This window comes from Erpetoichthys calabaricus, chromosome 13 (assembly GCF_900747795.2).
Source record: "Erpetoichthys calabaricus chromosome 13, fErpCal1.3, whole genome shotgun sequence".
NCBI classification, from domain to species: Eukaryota; Metazoa; Chordata; class Cladistia; order Polypteriformes; family Polypteridae; genus Erpetoichthys; species Erpetoichthys calabaricus.
In genome coordinates, this window is record NC_041406.2 from 33,505,551 (window position 1) to 33,527,526 (window position 21,976).

At 34.1% G+C, this 21,976-nt stretch overlaps 1 protein-coding gene across 3 annotated transcripts in view; it reads right to left on the reverse strand.

The window, feature by feature from the left end:
* The window catches only part of mroh1 (maestro heat-like repeat family member 1), a 152,450-nt gene that overhangs the window by 18,508 nt on the left and 111,966 nt on the right, over positions 1-21,976 (reverse strand). For all 3 annotated transcript variants that reach the window (XM_051936041.1, XM_051936040.1, XM_028818100.2), the window contains 9 exons: positions 17,852-17,964; positions 14,743-14,895; positions 11,947-12,101; positions 11,126-11,291; positions 5,432-5,634; positions 4,453-4,590; positions 3,730-3,844; positions 3,483-3,629; positions 2,410-2,598 (listed from right to left, as the gene is read on the reverse strand). In XM_051936041.1, coding sequence (XP_051792001.1) covers positions 2,410-2,598; positions 3,483-3,629; positions 3,730-3,844; positions 4,453-4,590; positions 5,432-5,634; positions 11,126-11,291; positions 11,947-12,101; positions 14,743-14,895; positions 17,852-17,964 — 1,379 coding nt within the window. The remainder of the gene's footprint in view (positions 1-2,409; positions 2,599-3,482; positions 3,630-3,729; positions 3,845-4,452; positions 4,591-5,431; positions 5,635-11,125; positions 11,292-11,946; positions 12,102-14,742; positions 14,896-17,851; positions 17,965-21,976) is intronic.

The window sequence follows — 21,976 nt, forward strand, 5'->3', positions numbered from 1 at the left end:
GGTGTGCAAACAGCCCCCCTGCTCAATCCCCCTACATCAGGATCAGAGAAAGTCAGCGCAAGAGAGAGAGAAAAGTAAGTTGGGTAGCTTCCAGCCATCTGCCAATAGCGTCCCTTGTATGAAATCAACTGGGCAAACCAACTGAGGAAGCATGTACCAGAAATTAAAAGACCCATTGTCCGCAGAAATCTGCGAACCAGCAAAAAATCCGCGATATATATTTAAATATGCTTACATATAAAATCCGCGATGGAGTGAAGCCGCGAAAGGCGAAGCGCGATATAGCGAGGGATTACTGTATGCCGCTCCTGTATCTTTCTTGGCCTGCCAGACCTGCTGGGTTTAACAGCAACTGTGCCTGTGGCCTTCCATTTCCTGATTACATTCCTTACAGTTGAAACTGACAAGTTTAAACCTCTGAGATAGCTTTTTGTAGCCTTCCCCTAAACCATGAGACTGAACAATCTTTGTTTTCAGATCTTTTGAGAGTTGCTTTGAGGATCCCATGCTGTCACTCCTCAGAGGAGAGTCAAAGGGAAGCACAACTTGCAATTGACCACCTTAAAAACCTTTTTCTCATGATTGGACACACCTGTCTATGAAGTTCAAGGCTTAACAAGCTAATCCAACCAATTTGGTGTTGCAAGTAAACAGTATTGAGCAGTGACATGCATTCAAATCAGAAAAATTACAAGGGGACCCACATTTTTGCACAGCCAGTTTTTCACATTTGATTTAATTTCATACAACTAAATACTACTTCACTAAAAATCTTTGTTTGGAAAACACCCCAGTACTCAGATGTTCCTAGGAAATGGAAGATATACTACTGTTATCTTTTTTGTTGAAAGTAAATTATTATCTAGGCTGAGAGGGGTTCCCAAATTTTTTCATATGACTGTATATCAAATTCAGTTAAATTGCTACAGTAAATTAGTACTATATATTTTGAAACATTATTAAACTATCATATTTCTTCAACTCCCTAACATTATCAACTATAAATGTCTCTCTTATTTAACTTACTGTATTTTCAACAGAAAGGGCTTGTTTAATTAGAAGTAGAATAAATTATAAGCACTAGGAATGTTAATGATTCATAAAATAAACTGACAATTATAATTAATAAGCTGTCAAATTACAATTTCCTTCCACTGGGAAACAAATTAAAATGCAAAAAGATACATTAATGATCAGGCATAAAAATCAAAATATTCATATTACAGTAACTGACTATTTAAAAAAAAAAATCCATTAAATAAGTTCATCTCAGTGTTTTGAAGGTAATCGTGATCATGCAATAAAGATGCTGGTCCTCATTTCTTTCGTATTGTTTTATATATATCGTTCTGTCATCTTTAAACAATCACTTCATGAAAAAGGAAAACAGAAATGTGAATGACAAAACTACCACAGCAATAGTGAATATTTCATTTGAAGCAGCACTTTGTCTAAAGGTTTGCACTGAAGGTGTGATTTAATATCATCATATACAAACTGCAAAATGATACATTTACTTCAAACACTTGATATTTTTTGCAGATATCATGAGATGTGTTTATGTCTTCACAAAATTGCCTAAAAAGGGAGTGTATCCTCTTAGGTCAGAGAGGTGTGTTGGTAGTCCCTACTTAGCCTGTGTTAAATGTATTTACAGTTTGTAGCAAACACTCCCTGAAGAATTAATGTACTGAAAGTTTCTTGTCTTGTTTCAAAGAGAAGCATGCTCCTAATCATTCTTCATCTTACACTGTTTTGCACTGGCTTCTCTTTACATAAATTTGCAACTGGAGATGAGCACTTTTGCCATTTACTTGTTTAGTCCCACACTTAATTTTTAAAAGATATTTGTTTTCACATGATGCTGCTGGCAAGCTCATCAGTTCAAGTTCACTGTGGTTATTTTATCTATTCAAAGAATTAATGTAAGGAAATAATGTTTATCAAATAACAAATCTCTATGTTTTGTCTTTAGATGGGCATGCTTTTCCTTATCATTAGATATGTCAATGAAGGTGTGCTAAAAAGAAACTGCTTACACTTTTGATGTGCAGTTGTTGATTTTGCAACTGATTATTCCTTTTCCATTTGGAGAGGAATGAAACCCACTTCCCTGTTTGCAGTTTAATGTACATTGTAAATAGCATTAAACTCTTGCTTATTTTTTGCCTCTCTTACCTATGTATACATTATTGCAATAGTGCACTTAACACAGATTAATTTGATTTATGGCGTCAATTGTTGATTACTTGTATGCATCACACACAAATGTCTGTAAATAAAAATGGAATATTATATATAACTGAACAATTGTAAAATAAGTACGTATGGCATTAAATGGAACTGTTTTTTATGCTCTGTTACAGTTTTATTATTGTAATTAAAACATAATAAATAAACACAACATACACTTTCTAAGAAAGGCTTGATCTTCATGAAGATGTAGACCACAAGAAGCTGTACATTTTTTCTGTCCAAGTAATCAAGAATCTTGGAAAGGCCAGACATTGCCTCCAAAGTAATCTGTTTATCTGGGTCATCCTTTTCCTCCATTCCTGAGCTCATAGCAGCTAACAGCTCTTTGGCATATTTGTTAACCTGAATTATAAACCAGATCACATATATAAATTGTAAATTTACTTGAATTAAACAGATTTCAAACATTATTAATAAAATCCTTACAAAAAGGATATTAAGATGCTGAGAAAATATTCATTACTAAGACACTACATAATACACTTTCTGTAAAAACACCCATCAATATCAGGCAATGTTTAACATATTACTAAGTCATTATTTAACAAATACATAAATTCCAGTGTAAAATATGAACATATGATAATAAAAACCTGTATAAACTCAATTTTCACTTTATACAATATATATAGTGTGTTTTATTCAGTTTTTGGAGTATGTAGTGTGTGTTAAACATAGTATAAACCTGAAACTAGATCAAATAAAAAGGTTCTTTTGTTAGTTGAAATTTTACTTTGAAACTAAAAAAAATACTCGGATTATGATTGTGATGATTGTGTTTAGATGCTGCATTAATACGTTATTTCAGAGTATCAAGCATTTCTGACAGAGTTTGTCTGCATTAAGAAAACGGGATAATACATGCTGTACTTTGTGGCCAAAAATCAATTATCTATCAGTCCAACAAAAAAAGTGATAGACAGAATCAATGAATACACTGTTGGCATGACCAAGTGTGGAAATCTGGGAAAAATCATCATTGTCAAAGCATATATTGAACTGAAGGTCTTTTAGAGTTTAGGTAGTATAATGCTCCTTCTTCAGCTCTGTCTTGTAAACTTTTGTACATGTAAAATAGCATGGGTGAATTTAAAGAAATGTTTCCTGTTTCAGTATGCTTTTACATGACATTATATTATCCACTTATCCATTGAAATGCAGCAAAATACGCTGCTTAAAATTCAAATTTAAGTTTTAATTTCTAAAAACATTTTTAATGCATTAACCTTCTCTGGAGAACCAACAGCAATATTCCCTAACCCTCTAATGGACAGCATACGAATGGTGCTGCAGGGGTCAGATATCCTTTCCATCATATTGTTCATTAGCATGTCCATCATCATGAGTTCTGACACAACATGATGATTAAGTAACTAAAAAAAAAAAACAAGGCAAAGAACAAGAGTTAATTGGGACTAAACTAAGAAATCTTCAACAATACACAGTTATTCAATCTTTATATTATATGCTCACCTCTGAAAAGAAGGCTGTTACTGTAATTCTCTGACATTCATAGATGTTACTGAGGCTTGGGCACAAGTTTTCAACAATTCCAGGAAGACGAGGTCCTGCGTGTTTGGCCATGGCTCTGTCAGTGCGGACAAACATTTACAATATTTCAGTGACTTTATTCCTTTGATGGTGGATGGGTTGCCAATAAAGTAGGCAGTGTGTGCTGACCTAGGCTTCTATCCTTTTCCATATCTTCTTTAATTCCAATAATTATAACAGAAATGTTCATGACTAAGATGAATATTTATATATTTTAAACACTTTATAGTTTTAGAATATTAAAATTAAACTGTTCACTTCCGTACAGTGAATATCTAAACTAAATACTACCAATAATCTCAATAAATGCAGCAGGGGACAAATAAAGTTCTGTGTATGGTGGGGACACATTTCTAAATTTGCACTTAATCAAGCTCTGATATAAAGGGATAAAGTTATAGATAAAATACCTACTGTATACAGTATGACAATTATGTTATACAACTTGTTATAAAGAAAGACAATAACTGCATTTGTCTTATTTTATCAGCAACTTCTTCTTAAGTCTGCTCAAAAAGAAAAGACAAAAGGTATGAATACTTACATGCACTATATATGATGGTGGTATTTGCATTCTTACTTTTACTATCCTGGGTAAGGTAAACTACTTTACAACATAATTAATAAAAATTACTTTTTCCTCACCTTGCCAAGACAGTTATGCCTTTAGTGTGTTGCTGTGGGTCTTTCATTTTCTCCCAAGCTCCTTCTTCATCTAATGGTTTTACGACATCATCCAGTTGAGCACGAGCTAACAGAATTCGAAGTGCCTCTACTGCAACTCTACGACATACAATAAATTAATTAGAAAACTGCATTTTGCGTGATATAAGAAATTTATAAAACATTTAAAATGGAAAAATTAGATCCAAGTACTCTTATCTATTTGTGACTGTTTAGCAAATAGACAATATTGAAAGTAATTCACAAAAAATAATGAAAATTTAGCTTTAGTCTCATCTTTTGTATGTTTCTATCTTTCAAGCTCAAGTTCATATGTACATATACTGTATAGTACAATGACATGTCATAGTATTACAGTACAAATTAAAGAAGATAAACACAGAATCATACATTAAATTTAACACCAGACGACATATACAAGAAATACCATGTTGTCAGTACAAGTACATGTCAAGTTACCTTATAAAGTGTGAATAAAAACTGCCCTTAAATCTAGTGACGTTAGTGCTAATGGCTGGGTACTCTTTACCGGAGAGGTGGAGGTGAAGAGACTGTGCAGGATGGCCAAGATCTTTAATAATACTGTGCAGTATGGGTGAAGTCTTTAATAATACTGATTGCATTTCTAATGCTCCATGATGGAACCATGTTCCAGTAACATTTTAAGCCAGCTTCTTTTAAGAAGAAATTAGACAAAGAAAATAGATTTTTTGTGATTTTCAATAAACTAATTGAATAGTACAAATTCATTTTAATCAAAAATACCATCTTATAATATTAAATAATGAACAGTGCAAGTTTTTTCTTGTAGGAGAAGATTTGTATAAAATGTCCTTTAATTGTCCAATACTTTAGCAATATCCACTCAACAGTCATAAAAAATTCCAAGATTTAGGACTTAAGTATAAACTTTTGCAACTATGTTTCAAACATTGCTTACCCACTGACATCTAACGAAACTGGAGGTTTGCTGAAAAGACGTTTTTCTTGATTAATGCTATTGCTGTTGATGTCTTTTGGGAGCTGGACCCCAACACTTGACCCCAAACGCACTAGAAGTGCACTAAACAACTGTGGGAATATTCCTAAAACAGCATCTGCGCTCTTGCCATTCAGCATTATTTCTCTGAGGGCACAGGTCATCTGCCAGGGGAAAAAGTAAATAATATCAATATTGCAGCTGATAATAGCACAAAAAAGAAGTAGATTATTTGCCTGCATAAATTATTATATGAAATGTATAATTAGGACTGTGATATAATTGTTAATAGTGATGATAATCACTTTATGATTTGGGATTAATACAGTGTACCAAATACCAAAATATCATGTTGTCCTGTTAATAGTCACATTACAATCTTCTCCATATATAAATGAGGCATTCCCAGAAATTTCCACATTATTACGGAGAAATAATTCAATCCATGTCCAAAGTCTAACCCTGGACCTCCTCACAGTAGATCTTGCTCAGTATATCTTCCACTGGAAGCTCTCAGCAATCATACTCACTAGGTACTAAACCAGCTTAACTGACTCTGTTTAATATCACTATACTCTGGACATTTTATCAGTCTAATACAAACAGTGATCCCCAGAATGCTAAGCACAAACCTCATTTTGGTCACCAGTAACAAAGATACCATTTTTAAAGTCCTTATCTAAAGCTTGTACTTAAACGTGAGAAGGAATGGTCAATCTAAAGCTCTACATGGTAATTAACTCAACATTGACAATACTGACATGACTGCCCCAATTTGGTGCTTAATCTCCAAATTTCCTTCTGCTCTGACTCTTGAACAGCACTTCCAGATTCCTTTTCACCGGTTTAAGAATCATGATTCATATTTGCAAGTGATAACTGGTATTCAAGGCCATGAGGACAACATCATAAGTTTATAGGCACATCATCATCTACATCATCTGCATATAGTGTCCTTCAAAGATTAAAATCATTTTCTCCAAGCCCTGGCTATTCTTTTATAGTCTGTCCTGACTAATATAAGAGAAGTCAGAATACACCCTTGGTGAAGATCTGGGCTCAAGTGAAACAGTTTCAGCTTAGCATTAAGAATGAATGAACAGTTTGTGCTCAGCAAACAGGATAATAGGATCAGTATTGTCACGTGTACAGAGTACAGTGAAATTCTTATTTGTATGTACTAATAAACAAATGTATTAAGTAAGACTTTCATTAACTATTACTAACGAACACTTTTATCATTTTATTGCATTTTACTCTTTGGAATTACATATATTTCCAACAATTCTCTATTATAATTATGTACTAACTTATTAAATCATTTGATGTGGTAGACAGTAAGATTTTGGGGTTATTCAAGACCCAGCTAAATGTTAATTCTTGGGAATCTAGATAAACAGAACTGGCAAGAATGTTGGGCAGACACCTGTTGTCAAAATCGTTCTAATGTTTTAACTAAAACTGTCCCTGATTAATATCTTCTTTGATAATGACAAAAGCCATTGAACTTTGTGGAAATATTACAAAACTATTTTTCTAAATAAGTGAAATCACTTTCTAAAAAAAAAAAAAAAAATCATACAATGTCCACATTATTTACTACTAGTTTACATTTATACATACATTAAACATTTTATATATATATATATATATATATATATATATATATATAAACAAACACATACAGTGGTGTGAAAAACTATTTGCCCCCTTCCTGATTTCTTATTCTTTTGCATGTTTGTCACACAAAATGTTTCTGATCATCAAACACATTTAACCATTAGTCAAATATAACACAAGTAAACACAAAATGCAGTTTGTAAATGGTGGTTTTTATTATTTAGGGAGAAAAAAAAATCCAAACCTACATGGCCCTGTGTGAAAAAGTAATTGCTCCCTGAACCTAATAACTGGTTGGGCCAACCTTAGCAGCAATAACTGCAATCGAGCGTTTGCGATAACTTGCAATGAGTCTTTTACAGCGCTCTGGAGGAATTTTGGCCCACTCATCTTTGCAAAATTGTTGTAATTCAGCTTTATTTGAGGGTTTTCTAGCATGAACCGCCTTTTTAAGGTCATGCCATAGCATCTCAATTGGATTCAGGTCAGGACTTTGACTAGGCCACTCCAAAGTCTTCATTTTGTTTTTCTTCAGCCATTCAGAGGTGGATTTGCTGGTGTGTTTTGGGTCATTGTCCTGTTGCAGCACCCAAGATCGCTTCAGCTTGAGTTGACGAACAGATGGCCGGACATTCTCCTTCAGGATTTTTTGGTAGACAGTAGAATTCATGGTTCCATCTATCACAGCAAGCCTTCCAGGTCCTGAAGCAGCAAAACAACCCCAGACCATCACACTACCACCACCATATTTTACTGTTGGTATGATGTTCTTTTTCTGAAATGCTGTGTTCCTTTTACGCCAGATGTAACGGGACATTTGCCTTCCAAAAAGTTCAACTTTTGACTCATCAGTCCACAAGGTACTTTCCCAAAAGTCTTGGCAATCATTGAGATGTTTCTTAGCAAAATTGAGACGAGCCCTAATGTTCTTTTTGCTTAACAGTGGTTTGCGTCTTGGAAATCTGCCATGCAGGCCGTTTTTGCCCAGTCTCTTTCTTATGGTGGAGTCGTGAACACTGACCTTAATTAAGGCAACTGAGGCCTGCAGTTCTTTAGACGTTGTCCTGGGGTCTTTTGTGACCTCTCGGATGAGTCGTCTCTGCGCTCTTGGGGTAATTTTGGTCGGCCGGCCACACCTGGGAAGGTTCACCACTGTTCCATGTTTTTGCCATTTGTGGATAATGGCTCTCACTGTGGTTCGCTGGAGTCCCAAAGCTTTAGAAATGGCTTTATAACCTTTACCAGACTGATAGATCTCAATTACTTCTGTTCTCATTTGTTCCTGAATTTCTTTGGATCTTGGCATGATGTCTAGCTTTTGAGGTGCTTTTGGTCTACTTCTCTGTGTCAGGCAGCTCCTATTTAAGTGATTTCTTGATTGAAACAGGTGTGGCAGTAATCAGGCCTGGGGGTGGCTACGGAAATTGAACTCAGGTGTGATACACCACAGTTAGGTTATTTTTTAACAAGGGGGCAATTACTTTTTCACACAGGGCCATGTAGGTTTGGATTTTTTTTCTCCCTAAATAATAAACACCATCATTTAAAAACTGCATTTTGTGTTTACTTGTGTTATATTTGACTAATGGTTAAATGTGTTTGATGATCAGAAACATTTTGTGTGACAAACATGCAAAAGAATAAGAAATCAGGAAGGGGGCAAATAGTTTTTCACACCACTGTATGCACATATATACACACACACACATATATATATATATAATATACATAAATATACAGTAAACAGCATATACTGTATATTAATTAGGTTTATTATTATTAGTGAAAATAATAAGAAACTACTAAAAAAAAGCACCTTGTTAAACAAACAAAAATGAAACTAAAGCCGAGTGATAAATGAAAATGAAAGCGAAATAAAATAAAATAAAAATAGGTGAAATATATTTTTTTTCCTTTTTGTAAATAAACAAATTGTCAGTGACCAACGTTTCCTCTGAGGTGCATACATACAGTGTGTGGATGCACACAACATTAAGGAGCATGTCTCTAAATTCCCTGCTGAAAGTTTACAAAGAAGGAACAGCATCACAGTCTTCCTCCCACTAATGCAATTATTACAATCACTTATCAAATCCTTTAAAAACTAACATTAAAATGATTCAATTAGTTTGTTGCATAACCAACCTTTGCAAATGTTATTTGCTTTGAAATAACTTTGATTTGCAAAATATAGTGAAGCAAAGCTCAATGACCAAATAATTTAACAATGAATGCTGATCTGAAAAAGAAAGAATTAACGTTTGATTGGAGATCAATCCATTGTATCAAAGAAGAGCCCCAGTTATAGTAGTTTAGGATAACATTGGTAATACAAAAAGTCGCACACTTTTTATTTGCAATGATATGCAAAGTGGAACAGGTATAAGGCAGGAAAAGCAACGTTTTGTAAAATGTTCAAACAGAAACTAAAAAAGTAGCCTGCAAAACGTTAAATAAAGTGAACTGTGCTGCTTGCTGGATCACAATATGGATATACTATATTGTAGCACTGCACGCCCTCCATCAGACTCCATTTATAATAACCCTAAAGTTTTTCTTTTCTTGGTCTCTTCAGTTAACCTTTTTAAAAGGTGGCTAAATTGTAATAATGCAGTGTTTTGTGTTTTATTTTTAATTTCTTGTATTATTTTGTCTTTTTATGAAGTTAATAACTGGTGTCTGGGTTTGATTATTGTTGTATGCCTGATGCTTTTGGGTTAGGCTCTGGTGCATGAGCCACATCCAATCATGAGTGGATGGGAAAACATGAATTGTTAATAAAATAAAAGTTCTATGTAATGTGCTATAAAAAAGATACATGGAGTAATGAGCAACATTCAATACATTTGATCGGCTTGAATGATTTCATGTGTTAAATTGTTTGTGCCTGTATAGTTTAAATAATTATAACTCATCAATAGATACATTTTCAAGTGTGTTTGTAATGCATTAAAAATATTTTATATGAATAGATATTGCATAATAGTATGTATTGCTCACATAATAATGTAACTAAAAATTTCTGCATGTGCTAAACCAGTCCTTAGAGGGAACACTGCTATTGACTGTCCATCCTTTTTCACTAAATAACTACAGTATGTATTCTATGTATATGAAGCCTAATGAGCAAAAAGGTTTGTTGCTGCCTAGACATAATGTGTTTTCATATATGGACATACAACAAAGTATTGATTGTAAACAGGAATGTCCTTTCTGGGAGTACCTGAAATATGGAACTAAAAGTGAACAAAAGCAACTGTGTAATCGATAATGGTAGTGTGGTTTATGAAATTCAAAAAGAAAGACAGACAGACAGACAGACACTTTATTAATCCCAAGGGGAAATTCACATACTCCAGCAGCGAAAGAACCAGATGAATTTAAAAAGAATGTTGAAACTAATTTCATAAAGTAGTCTATAGTGAGTGTGAGAACCATGGCACTGACACGTGACACTGGTCAACAAACTTTAACTTTGCAGAATCCTGCTGTCTGTCTATCAAACATAGAAAAAGAGAAAAAGGGCTAACATGGGTATTTATTGAATATAGGTTGTGTGAATTACCTGCCCTCATTAGTTTCTGTAAAATACTTGATCCGAAGTTGAAAATGCCAAATGTCAGAGTAAACAGGCTGGTTCTTGAACAGATGGAACACTGCACAACACAAGCAATAACTCTCAGTACAGTTGGCTCAAACGAAAAGAACCATTTCTGTGTCCTTTATGAGCATATCTGCATTTTTCTATAATTCAATTCTAAATCTTCACAGAACAGCCATTTCTTTAAGCTGAAGGGAAAACTAACCTAAAAGGATTCTCTCAAAAAAAAAAAAAGTGAATTAAGGAAAGTCGCTAAATATAAAATGGAACTGGTCAAACGTTGATAAAACTAAACTGAAAATGAAATAACATGTGACAATAGAACAGAAAAAAAAATTAAAAAGGACCCAAAATAACATTGATGCACATTATGTAAACACACATATTTGGTAAACACAACAAGAGAATGATGGCAGTTAAATAAGCATACTTACAGCTAGTGGCTGATTGGTTGCTACTTTAGTCATACCAGACTTCAATAAGAACTCTTTTTTTTCCACGTAAGGTACAATTACATTCAGTTTTTCTATTATTAGTTCCATTATTTGGGATGCCAAATTACTGTCAGCACCAAGAGCAAGCCACATCTCACATGTCCAGCTGCACAAGAAAATTACCAAAAAAGAGAAATAAAAATTTAAAAAAGGGACAACTGTCAATCTCTTTTTAATTGTTCTTTAATGTTATAGAACAGTTTGGTTTATGTCACCATATTATAAGATGTTGTAAATGTAGACTGAAGAATATACCTAGACTCTACATTAGTTACATCAAAGAGATGGCACCATACGTATTAGAGGGAGAAATGCAGTATATATAAAATACTTATTCTCATAGATTTCAATTAAATATATTTTTATAAAAAATACAAAAACAAGTATTTTCCTGAAAGACACAAGAAATTCCAGTTGAGAGAAAAAAAAACACCAATTCCAAACAATCTAAAGCAGATCCTTCTTCATGTGGAAATATACAGATAGTTGGGAAAAGCTACCATGATGTGAAATTATATACTGAATGTTTTCCAAGATACTAATAGACTTTTATGTACAACTTAAAAAAGCTCTTAGCTGCTACTTTTGGACAGACAATAAATTGCTGAAATTGATTTACTCTTTCCAGTTATATCTTGTGACTATAGAAAATACATTAGGATGATGTAGAGCAAAAATTTTAATAAACTTTTTGTTGCCTAAATACATACAATTAAACATTTTCCACATAACTCTCTGTTATTAGGCTTCAAAAATCTTACTTGTCAAAAGGAAGTGGGTGTGAAATCAAAGTATTCACAACCGTTTGAAGATGCTGTGTGGCCAATATAAGAACTGACTGTCCCACTGCTACTTTCACTTGCTCCTCAGTAATCACTTGGAGACGAATATGTAAAACTTCTAAAACTTCAGGAACCTGAAGAGCAGAGAAATGATATAACATAAAATAATGTGAATGCTTTACTAAAGAGTAATCAATCATTATTTACTTACTAAACTAATACAGGATGAAGTAGAGCTGAGTACTACTGGTTAAACATCTAATAAAAATGATTTAACATAATGTTCAAATTATTCCAACTGCATACACGTGTGGTACAATAATTAGAAAATATTTCAGGATGGGCCAGGCAAGATATACACAAATCCAAATGTAAACTTCAAGTTTATTTTAATTTCAGCCCACTGCATTTTTGTATGATTGCTTTCACTTTTGTCTACAGAAGAAAAACACTTTTATAACTCTGTGGATTTTAACCCAATTCAGAAACTAACAGAAACATTACAGAGTTCAAGGGGATATTACAATTCATTTTTAAATAAATAAATGAAGTATCAAAATTTTATTTGTTCAAGCTGAGTTAACTTTCATCTACTGTTAATATGGTAAGTTTTACTGTAAAGTATTTAAAAAGTATTAAAAAGTATTTAATAAGGCAGAAAATTTAGCTGAAGCAAACACTCCTTTACCGTAAAAGGTTAGAGCCGCTTGTTATCTACACCAATATTTAACTAAAAAAAACTTGAAATGTGAATCTTATGGATTTAATCAATCTTTTTATTTTTAGCACATCCATGAGATGTTAGTTTAGCATTCATAAAAATGTCTCAAGTGAAAATCAAATAAACACAGCTGAGATATATGCAATAAGGTTAAGTGAGTTTAAAATTTCATTTTGAGAAAAATGCCTTTATGTGGCTGTATCTTATATTATTACTCATTTTTGCCAGAACAATTAAACTGAATGAATGACTTCATACCAGACCTATAATAAATAAATCCGATATTTGTAATAACAAGAAAACTTACACATTAACTGCCTTCACAAAAAATAAATCTACCCATTTTCTGTGCCAGCTTTCTCTTGGCAGCTTGGGAAGAAAGTTTCTTAATAGGTTTGTTGATTATTTTGAATATATATTCAAACAAAAACAAAAATACAATTACAATCTAATCTACATATAAATGTAAAAACAAACACAGACTATAAAGATACCAAAATACAAGTATCTAAATAATATGAGACAAAACCTAAAGAAAATAATTCAGGTGTATTACAATGCTAAAAAAGCAAAAACCACTAATTTTGCTACATTTACAGTTATCTGCATTAAGTATATTCAATTATGTGTCATGTAAAAATAGCCAGGTATTTTCATCAGATTTTAGAGGAAGGCCCCACCTCATGGAGTTACAGAAGTCATTTTGGCTGAGCACTTCCAAGTACTTAATTAAACTGTAATATACTGCTCAAGCAGGTACAGTTTAATATTATGATTTATGAGTAGCAAGAATAATAGGAACAACATGACATAGTAAGTTCAACATTCAAGGTTATCCAGCTGCAAAAAATTACTAATAGTGAGCTTGTAAAATAGCAGTAAACTACCGCTTTGCACTAGCTGACAAGGCAATTTTAATAAGTTTGAAATGGAGCAATGCTGAAAAAAATAAATAAAATATACAAAACATAAAAAACAGGGACCAGAGAAGTTTACAAACTTCTGTATATGCAAAACTGACAAAACTCTGACAGAGATTTGATAAAAAATAAAAAAAAGCTAAAGCCAAAGATATCATATCAGTGACAAATACAGGGGAGTGTCGCAGGTAACAGCTGACATTGATGTTACATTGGGTGAGACTTTTTAATATTTTGTTTACAAATAATGCACAAACCTAAATAACTTACTAAAATTAAAGGGATGAAGAAATTACTGAACCATTGCAATTATGTCCATTTTTGTTATTACTAAAAATGCAACAGCTCTTTTTAGCTATTTTAATATACCAAGAAGAAATGATGCTAAATGACGCATCTGATTTTTGAATTACTAGTATCTCACAATTTACTACAGCTGTAGTCCCCCGAATCCTGAATGAAATTTAAAATAAAAAATATTTGCAAAAAATGAACTTGGTGCACTGAAAAAGATTTAACATTAGATACATAAATAATCACAAAGATTTTAAATAAATTTATTTGGAAAATCTAAAAACGATTTTTAAAAAACTGCTACTTGTCACTTTGCATGAGTTGAAAAGACTTATTTTCTATATTATATTAGCACATAATATGATTGTAGCCGCCGAAATATAAGGCGAGTTCAAGCACAGGTAAAACGCGTGCCAAAAGAAATCTCTCAGTCCAAAAGTTTGTTTTAAAAATATTTAGTTAAAGTTAAAAGCAAATAATCCACACAAGAATAAAGACAAAAATTGTCACACACGTAGAATAAAAGGCAAAAAAAGAAAAAATATTCTTGAGAAACTTTAGTTACTTCTGTACTTAAAAGTCTGCGGTGGGTTGGCACTCTGCCCAGGATTGGTTCCTGCCTTGTGCCCTGTGTTGGCTGGGATTGGCTCCAGCAGACCCCCGTGACCCTGTTTTCGGATTCAGCGGGTTGGAAAATGGATGGATGCATGTACTTAAAAGTTCTTTACTTCTACTTCTATACTTAACAAAAACATTTTAAACTAAGGACTTTATGCAAAAAGATTCTATTCTTATAAGCAAGACTTAAGTTTCAATTTAAGAATGTAATAATGATCTTACCATCTCCTGCAGTCCAGCCCCACGGGTTTTTAAGAGGGTGTTAATCACAACACTGGATGCCCTGGAGCAATTGGGCTGTGAATCCACTAGTCCTTCAAATAGCATGAAGATAAGCGTGCTTAGCTGTTGCTGAGGAAGACGTTTGCTAATTATCTGTTAAAAAATAACAACTACATATTTATTATTAATTACCATAATTATATAATTATAGTACAGTACAAACCAGATTACCTACAGTTGATCACCATAAAGGAAGGCTGGCTAACTGAAATTCTGGATAAAGAGCTAGGAGCTTCAGAAACAACCACTAGATGGGGTGACTGTCCCTTCATTTCATTGGAGAAAGCTCAGCAGATCAAAGAAATGTCACAGTAACAAGACACACAGTTTGTAGAAGTTTTAGATTTACAATGGAAATATTTTTTACAAATATTTTGTGTTTTCATCGTTAAATTTAGCAAACTGAATCATTTAATCATGTTTATTATAAATTAAAGTATTATTACAGTTTATAATGTACTATATTCAAATGTGTAAGAGAGATCAATTAAAAGATACACTCCAATTATTGAACCTGTTCAAACTGACTCTGTTAAGTAATGTTATATATTATTCAACAAAATTTGTCAAAATAGTTTATTCTTAAATTTTAAATCCTTCCAAGTGGTGATCTGCACTGGTATGTAGAAGGTTGCCGGTTTAAATCCCATTTATGCCAGAAGGGATATTCTACTCTGCTGGGCCCTTAAACAAGGCCCTTAAATTGAAAATTGCTCCGGGGCACTGTACAATGGCTGAACCTGTGCTTTGACCACCAATGGTCACACTAAAAGATAATTCCTCTCTGCAATTAATACAGTCTACCAAACATCACAATGCCAAGTACAAGACAAAGAAATAAAATTGTGATAATTTTTTGAACACTACGCTATAAGAAACAAATGGGGAAATAGGCAGTATTCACAAAACTTCAGAGGAGTTTAACACCTGCTTTTCTAAATAGATTCATCTCTGTCCATATACAGTCAATTAACAAATGAAACATAATTTAATTCTTTAAAAATGATGTATGGCTAAAGGAACAAATGGAACCACACTTTAGGAATACTTGGGAAAAAAAATCTGACAGTGGAATCTTGACTACCATAGAAGGGAAATGTGTTAAAGAGGACACGGTATATACAGTAAGTGGTGTTTGTTTTAGATCAATCTTTTAAGCAATGGTGCATCTATAAATATATAATTCACCAAGCCGCTGACAAGTAGCCACCCATGGAAAGCACGCAAGACAGCCACGCCCACCAACTCTAAGACCATTGGTTACGACGACAACTCGCAGAGCCACGCCCACCAACTCGGACGCAGCAACTCACAACACTGGGCGTCATTCACGTTTGTCTCTGCTAGACTCCACATGCACCTCTGAGCCACGTTGACTTTTCATTAGTCAACCTCAGTGGAATCGGTTCACACAGAGGCAGCGCGAGAGAGAGCCGCGCACACACACAGGCAGCGGCAGAGAGAGACAGAGGCACACACACAGGCAGCGCGAGAGAGAGAGCCACGCACACACACAGGCAGCCCGAGAGAGAGAGCCGCGCACACACAGGCAGCGTGAGAGAGAGAGAGCCGTGCACACACACAGGCAGCGCCAGAGAGAGACAGAGGCACACACACAGGCAGCGCGAGAGAGAGCCGCGCGCACACACACAGGCAGCGCGAGAGAGAGACAGAGGCACACACACAGGCAGCGCCAGAGAGAGACAGAGGCACACAGGCAGCCCGAGAGAGAGAGCCGCACACACATAGGCAGCGTGAGAGAGAGCCGCGCACACACACAGGCAGCGCCAGAGAGAGACAGAGGCACACACACAGGCAGAGCCAGAGAGAGACAGACGCACACACACAGGCAGTGCGAGAGAGAGGGGGCTGGACTCATAAGGTAGGAAGGCAGTTAAAGAATGCACTGGGCTTGATTTTGTTTTCACTTCTGTTTACAGCGATCGGTTCGTAGTGTGCATTGTTGCAATGTTACTTTTCTTGGTGGTTTATTAAATTACGGATTTTTTCAAATGTTCAGTTTTTTCCCTGTGCTTAAAACTCATTAAAAAAAAAAAGTGTTTTTAGCCAGCGGTTGGTAGCGCTATAGCGCAAACTATTGCAGTGTTAGTTTTCTCTGTTGTTCAAGGTTTTCTCAGTGTTATTCAATGTTTTTACATTTAGTTTACTATTACGCTGTGCATTCTATGGTTTAATCAACTATATTTGTGCTTAAAAACTTAAAATATATATTTACATACAGTTCGTACAGTCTGGAACTGAGTAATTGTATTTACATACAATCCCGTGGGAGAAATTGCTTCGGTTTACGACCAGAGTTTTGTAACGAATTATGGTCGTGAACCAAGGTTCCACTGTATTCTTTTCGGTTATGACACACGACCGCGTCCACCATCGCAAACCCTAGGCAAATGGCCAATTAGCCTTAATGGTGGCCTAATCCTAACCCTAAACCCTAATCCTTATTGTTCATTTGATTATTGTATTCATGCAATTGCATTTTTTTGGTTTTATTGCATACTTATGCTTTAAATGCAGAGGCTGGAAGCATGTGCTGATTATAGCGCATTGCTGCACCCACCAATGCAGAACTAAACTGAAAAAAGATTCTATTTTAAGCTTAGGTAAAACATTCTTGGTCAGCCAATAGCTTTAATCATTTATACTTTTAGATTTAAATCAAGGCCTTTAAATACAAGTAAGTATAGCATTCAATTACACAGTTCTGAGAATCAAGTGAAAACATACTATTATTTTTTCCTAGAAAATACTGCATGTCAATTAAATACTTCCTTTCATATATCTAATCAATGAGAAGTCAAGCAAAATGACACCATTTACTGGCTAACTAAAAAGATTACAATATGCAAGCTTTCGAGGCAAGTCAGGCCCCTCTAAACCTTGCATACTGTAATCTTTTTAGTTAGCCAATAAAAGCTGTCATTTTGCTTGACTTCTCACTACATTCATAATGGCTAACATGGTACAACACCCTAGTACTATATATCTAATCATCAATGCACAATAATGTTACTAATATGTGTTTTACCTTTGTAAGCTCCGAGCAGGTCCGATATAAAACAGTAGGATCAGGATTATCAAGTTTGTCCCGAAGTGTTATCAAACTTTCAACACCTTCATCCTTGTAGTCAAGAGCAAATCCTGAAAGAAAATTAAAATGATGCTCTGAGTCTCCACACTAAAAATACTACATTTTAAAGACATTTAAGTTTTTTATGATAAGAACAGGCCTTTCAGCCCAACCAATCTCTACAATACTTATTTTTCTAATGTGTCTAATATAAGGCTAACATGACAGATTTAAAGGTTCCCACGTGACAAGTTAATTCGCTCAATGTATCTGTGGTGCTCTATATAAACAGATAGCCACAAGATGAGTCATTTTTAAAATATATTTAACTTGTACTCTAAATTACACAAGAAAAAGTAAAACGCAGTTCAGTCAAAATTATAATCGATACTAGATTCCAAACTTTTACAGTTAATGAAATTAAATAATGTCAGACTTTACAACTGGACCCAACTTACACAGCTATGTAAAGAGAATTTCCAAACTTCAAACATCAAGAAGGTTAAGCGGACGCCCAACATACTTGTTTTAGAACAGGATTGAAACATTCTAGTCAAATTCTGAAAAAGCTCTTGACCATTCCTTGAAGAAAGTTTTAGATGATACAACACCCAACATCTCACATCATTTGTAATTGCTTTATTCATCCTGTAAGCTGATGAATGAAGTGACTGACCTTCACACCTTGAAACTGTATGGAATGTCTTCATTAAAATGAACAATGCTTAGATTCCTGACCTGAAATTTAAACTCTGCAAATATATTAACATTTAGGCTGAACTAGACCCAAATTCTCTTAATAAAAAGCTCTTAAAGAAAAAAAAAATAAGCAAACAAAAAAAAAAACAAAATAAAAAACTTGAACTCAATTAAAAGTACTGGAATAAAAATGTAATTTATTGCATATAAACTTGGTATAAACATTATCAGAATATGTAAATATTATGTGACATCAGGTTTGTCATGTTTTGATGTTTCATTTCATATATGTAATTCATGTAGCGACTAATTCAAGTGACTCCACATGCATAAAGTGATGCACTGATAATTTTTACTCTTTTGACTTTTATTTTGTTTATTATATTTCCTACTATAAAAAGAAAACAAAAAGGAGACACAACCATGATTCTCTTATACACAGGGCTGACATAGAATTGGGCTGCAAAGACTTTTTATGACTGGTCAAAAATTTTACATACAGACTTTAAATCCCCCTCTGTATTCTACAGCTGCACTTCTCTAAAATCATGTGAGATCTCTTTTACATAAATTGGATGCACTTTATATTTTCATGTTTGGAGAACTTGAACGTAGAGAATCACATCCCTGTAATGACTGATGGAAGTAATGCTTTGTTGGGATAGGAACATTAATGTGACTACTCCAAGGCACACAAACTATGAACATTTCTTGCAATTTTATCTCGATGTAACATGGCCACAGCTCTTTTAGTCAGTTACAGGAATGTTGTTATACTTCTCTCAGCACAGGCTGGGCCACAGCAGCTGAACTCTTCTAGTCATATGCAGTAACAGAAAGCTAAAAGGAGAGATTTTCAACTTCAAGTTTAATTCTGAATATTCAAACTTGAAAAAAAGAAACTCCTTCTAACATACGTATATGAATATGACATCTCTGTAGTAAGGAAACCCTCTAAACAAAGACTAAGTGAAATATTTCCACATTTGTGCAAACTTATGATAAAAATGTGTATTAAAAAAGTGAAATCTTATGCCTGTCTGTAAATAGAAGTCTCCAGATGGTTCAGAATGAATGTAGTCTGTGCAGGCCCAACAGAAAGAAGAATACATAGAAAAAAGCAACAAATCCGATAGTTAGCTATTAAGACTGGGATTGCAACACAGACCAACCTGCTACCAACTAGTTTTTCAGCAAACGTCTGTATATTGGAGCTAGATGATCCATTGCTTCATGACACAGAAAGTTCAAGCAAAGGCATTTCTAAAAATTAAAAGTAGACAGAATCAGGGGATTGCTAGAGTAATGCCAGTGTCAATTTAACAACAGTTGTAAGCAGAGAAAGCAGTCTCTCCTAGAGAAAAGTGTGAAAAACAACATAGTAGTCCTGGAGAAAGAATATGTAGTGAAAAAGGAATACTGTACTAATTCAAGGAATGGAAGATATGAACTCAAAGAGAGCAAGCTAGAAAGCATAAATCAATGGACAATACCAACATAGAGTATTGTAAAAAACACGTCAGGGTATTTTTGCGGCAATGATGACAGTTGGGATCAGCAGCCAGATGCACATCATAAAGTTAATGAGGTGTTAGGTATAGTCAGGGCAAAATTAAAACCAAATATACAGATAGTCTGGAATTTTAGGGAATAGATGTTACTTAATTTATCTTTCCAAAAGATGGGGAGGACAAGAGAGGCCACACTATCAAACTCAAAATATCAGTGAGGGCCCAGAAGATGCTACACACAGCGCTGCATATGAGGTGGCCAATAGCTTTAAATTTGGAAACGGTAGACAAATTGTAAAGAGGATGAAAAGTAAGCAAAGAGATTAGTGGAACAACATTAGCCTTGATGACTGATTTGAGCTGAAGACAGAAAAACAAGGAAAGGTAAACAGAAAACCTGAAACTAAGTAACTGGAAAGTTCTGAACACAGAGTTGTCACAAACGCCACTGCATGTCAAGATACTGCAAAATGCCAAGGATGCAACGGAGCCTGTTCAGCAACCAATACACAAAGCATCACTATAAAATATTTGTTGTGCTCATGTCAAACTGGACAAATACCAATATGTCTCTCAACTTTAGATCAAGTTCTGAGAGTGAAAGAAATTAAGTCAACTAAATGTGAATAATGTGACATTAATTTCAAGGAAGAAAATTAAAGAACTGGATCTTGGAAAAGGCACATTATTTTGTTAAGATTTAAGATGGGTACAAATCAGTTAAAAAAAAATATATTTTTTATACGATAAACTGAAGTTGCAAATTAGCATTTTCCATGAAATAGAAGTGTTTTTTTTAATTGTTTGAGGAAAATACAATTTAAAAAAAAAATACACAACTTTAAAAATAAAAATAAATTAACAAACAATGAAGACTCACTAATGTGCTTGTCTTGTGGTGTTGTATGTATGTTATTATCCAGTTGATGCTCAGAACCAGGCAACTACATTTAATTTCAAAAGCAACAGGTGGCGCTCAAACGTAAAGAATGCTGGCAGTCACCTCCAGGTCGCCCTCTGGTGGTTGTTCCGAGTGTCAACTGGATGATAACATGCATACAAGACCACAAGATCACCCTCCTCCCTACCCAGAAGGGAGTGGGTTAGAATTGATTTCACTTTACAGTATTTTTAGTCGACCAATGAGAAACATGTGTACCAAGTTTCATGAAAATCGTTCCAGCCGTTCGGAAGTGAAGCTGGAACATACATATATACACACAAACATACATTGTTATTTATTGTAAATTTTATTAAAAATAAATGAAAAAATTCAATTTTCTGTGTTTTTTAATTACACAAATTAGCTCTATTCAAAATGCAGTTATCCCTTGCTTCTAACCCCTGTGAATGTGAAAATCTGTGAATATGCTTTGGTCCTTGATTACTGTATACATCAAGTTTATTGCACTAAATAAGACATAAAACACTGAAAGAAATGTGAGGTAGAATAATCACTGTGCAAGAAAATCCTGTTTGTGGGGCTGATGGTTGATATAAAGATGTGTGGCTTCCTCTAGACAAAGTGCATAGTTCAGCAGTTCTTTAGTGGACTATAACCTTACACAAAATTTATTATAATAATCTTATGTATATATTTATGGTATTAAATGACAAAGATGATTAATATTACAGATAAAACATAAATTTAACAAAACACGAAGCAGAAAATGATAAACACGACACAGACCATTTTTGCAGATGCAATTGATGTTGGTGTAGCTATGAAATGAAATCCCCTGTGAACAGCCCCCTGAAATTTACATAAAGTTTTGTTCTACCTTAATGTCAATGTATGTGAAGAATTGTAAAAGTTGGGAGCACTCCCATATGAAAACATTTTCCAACATTGATGAAATGATATGAATAAGAA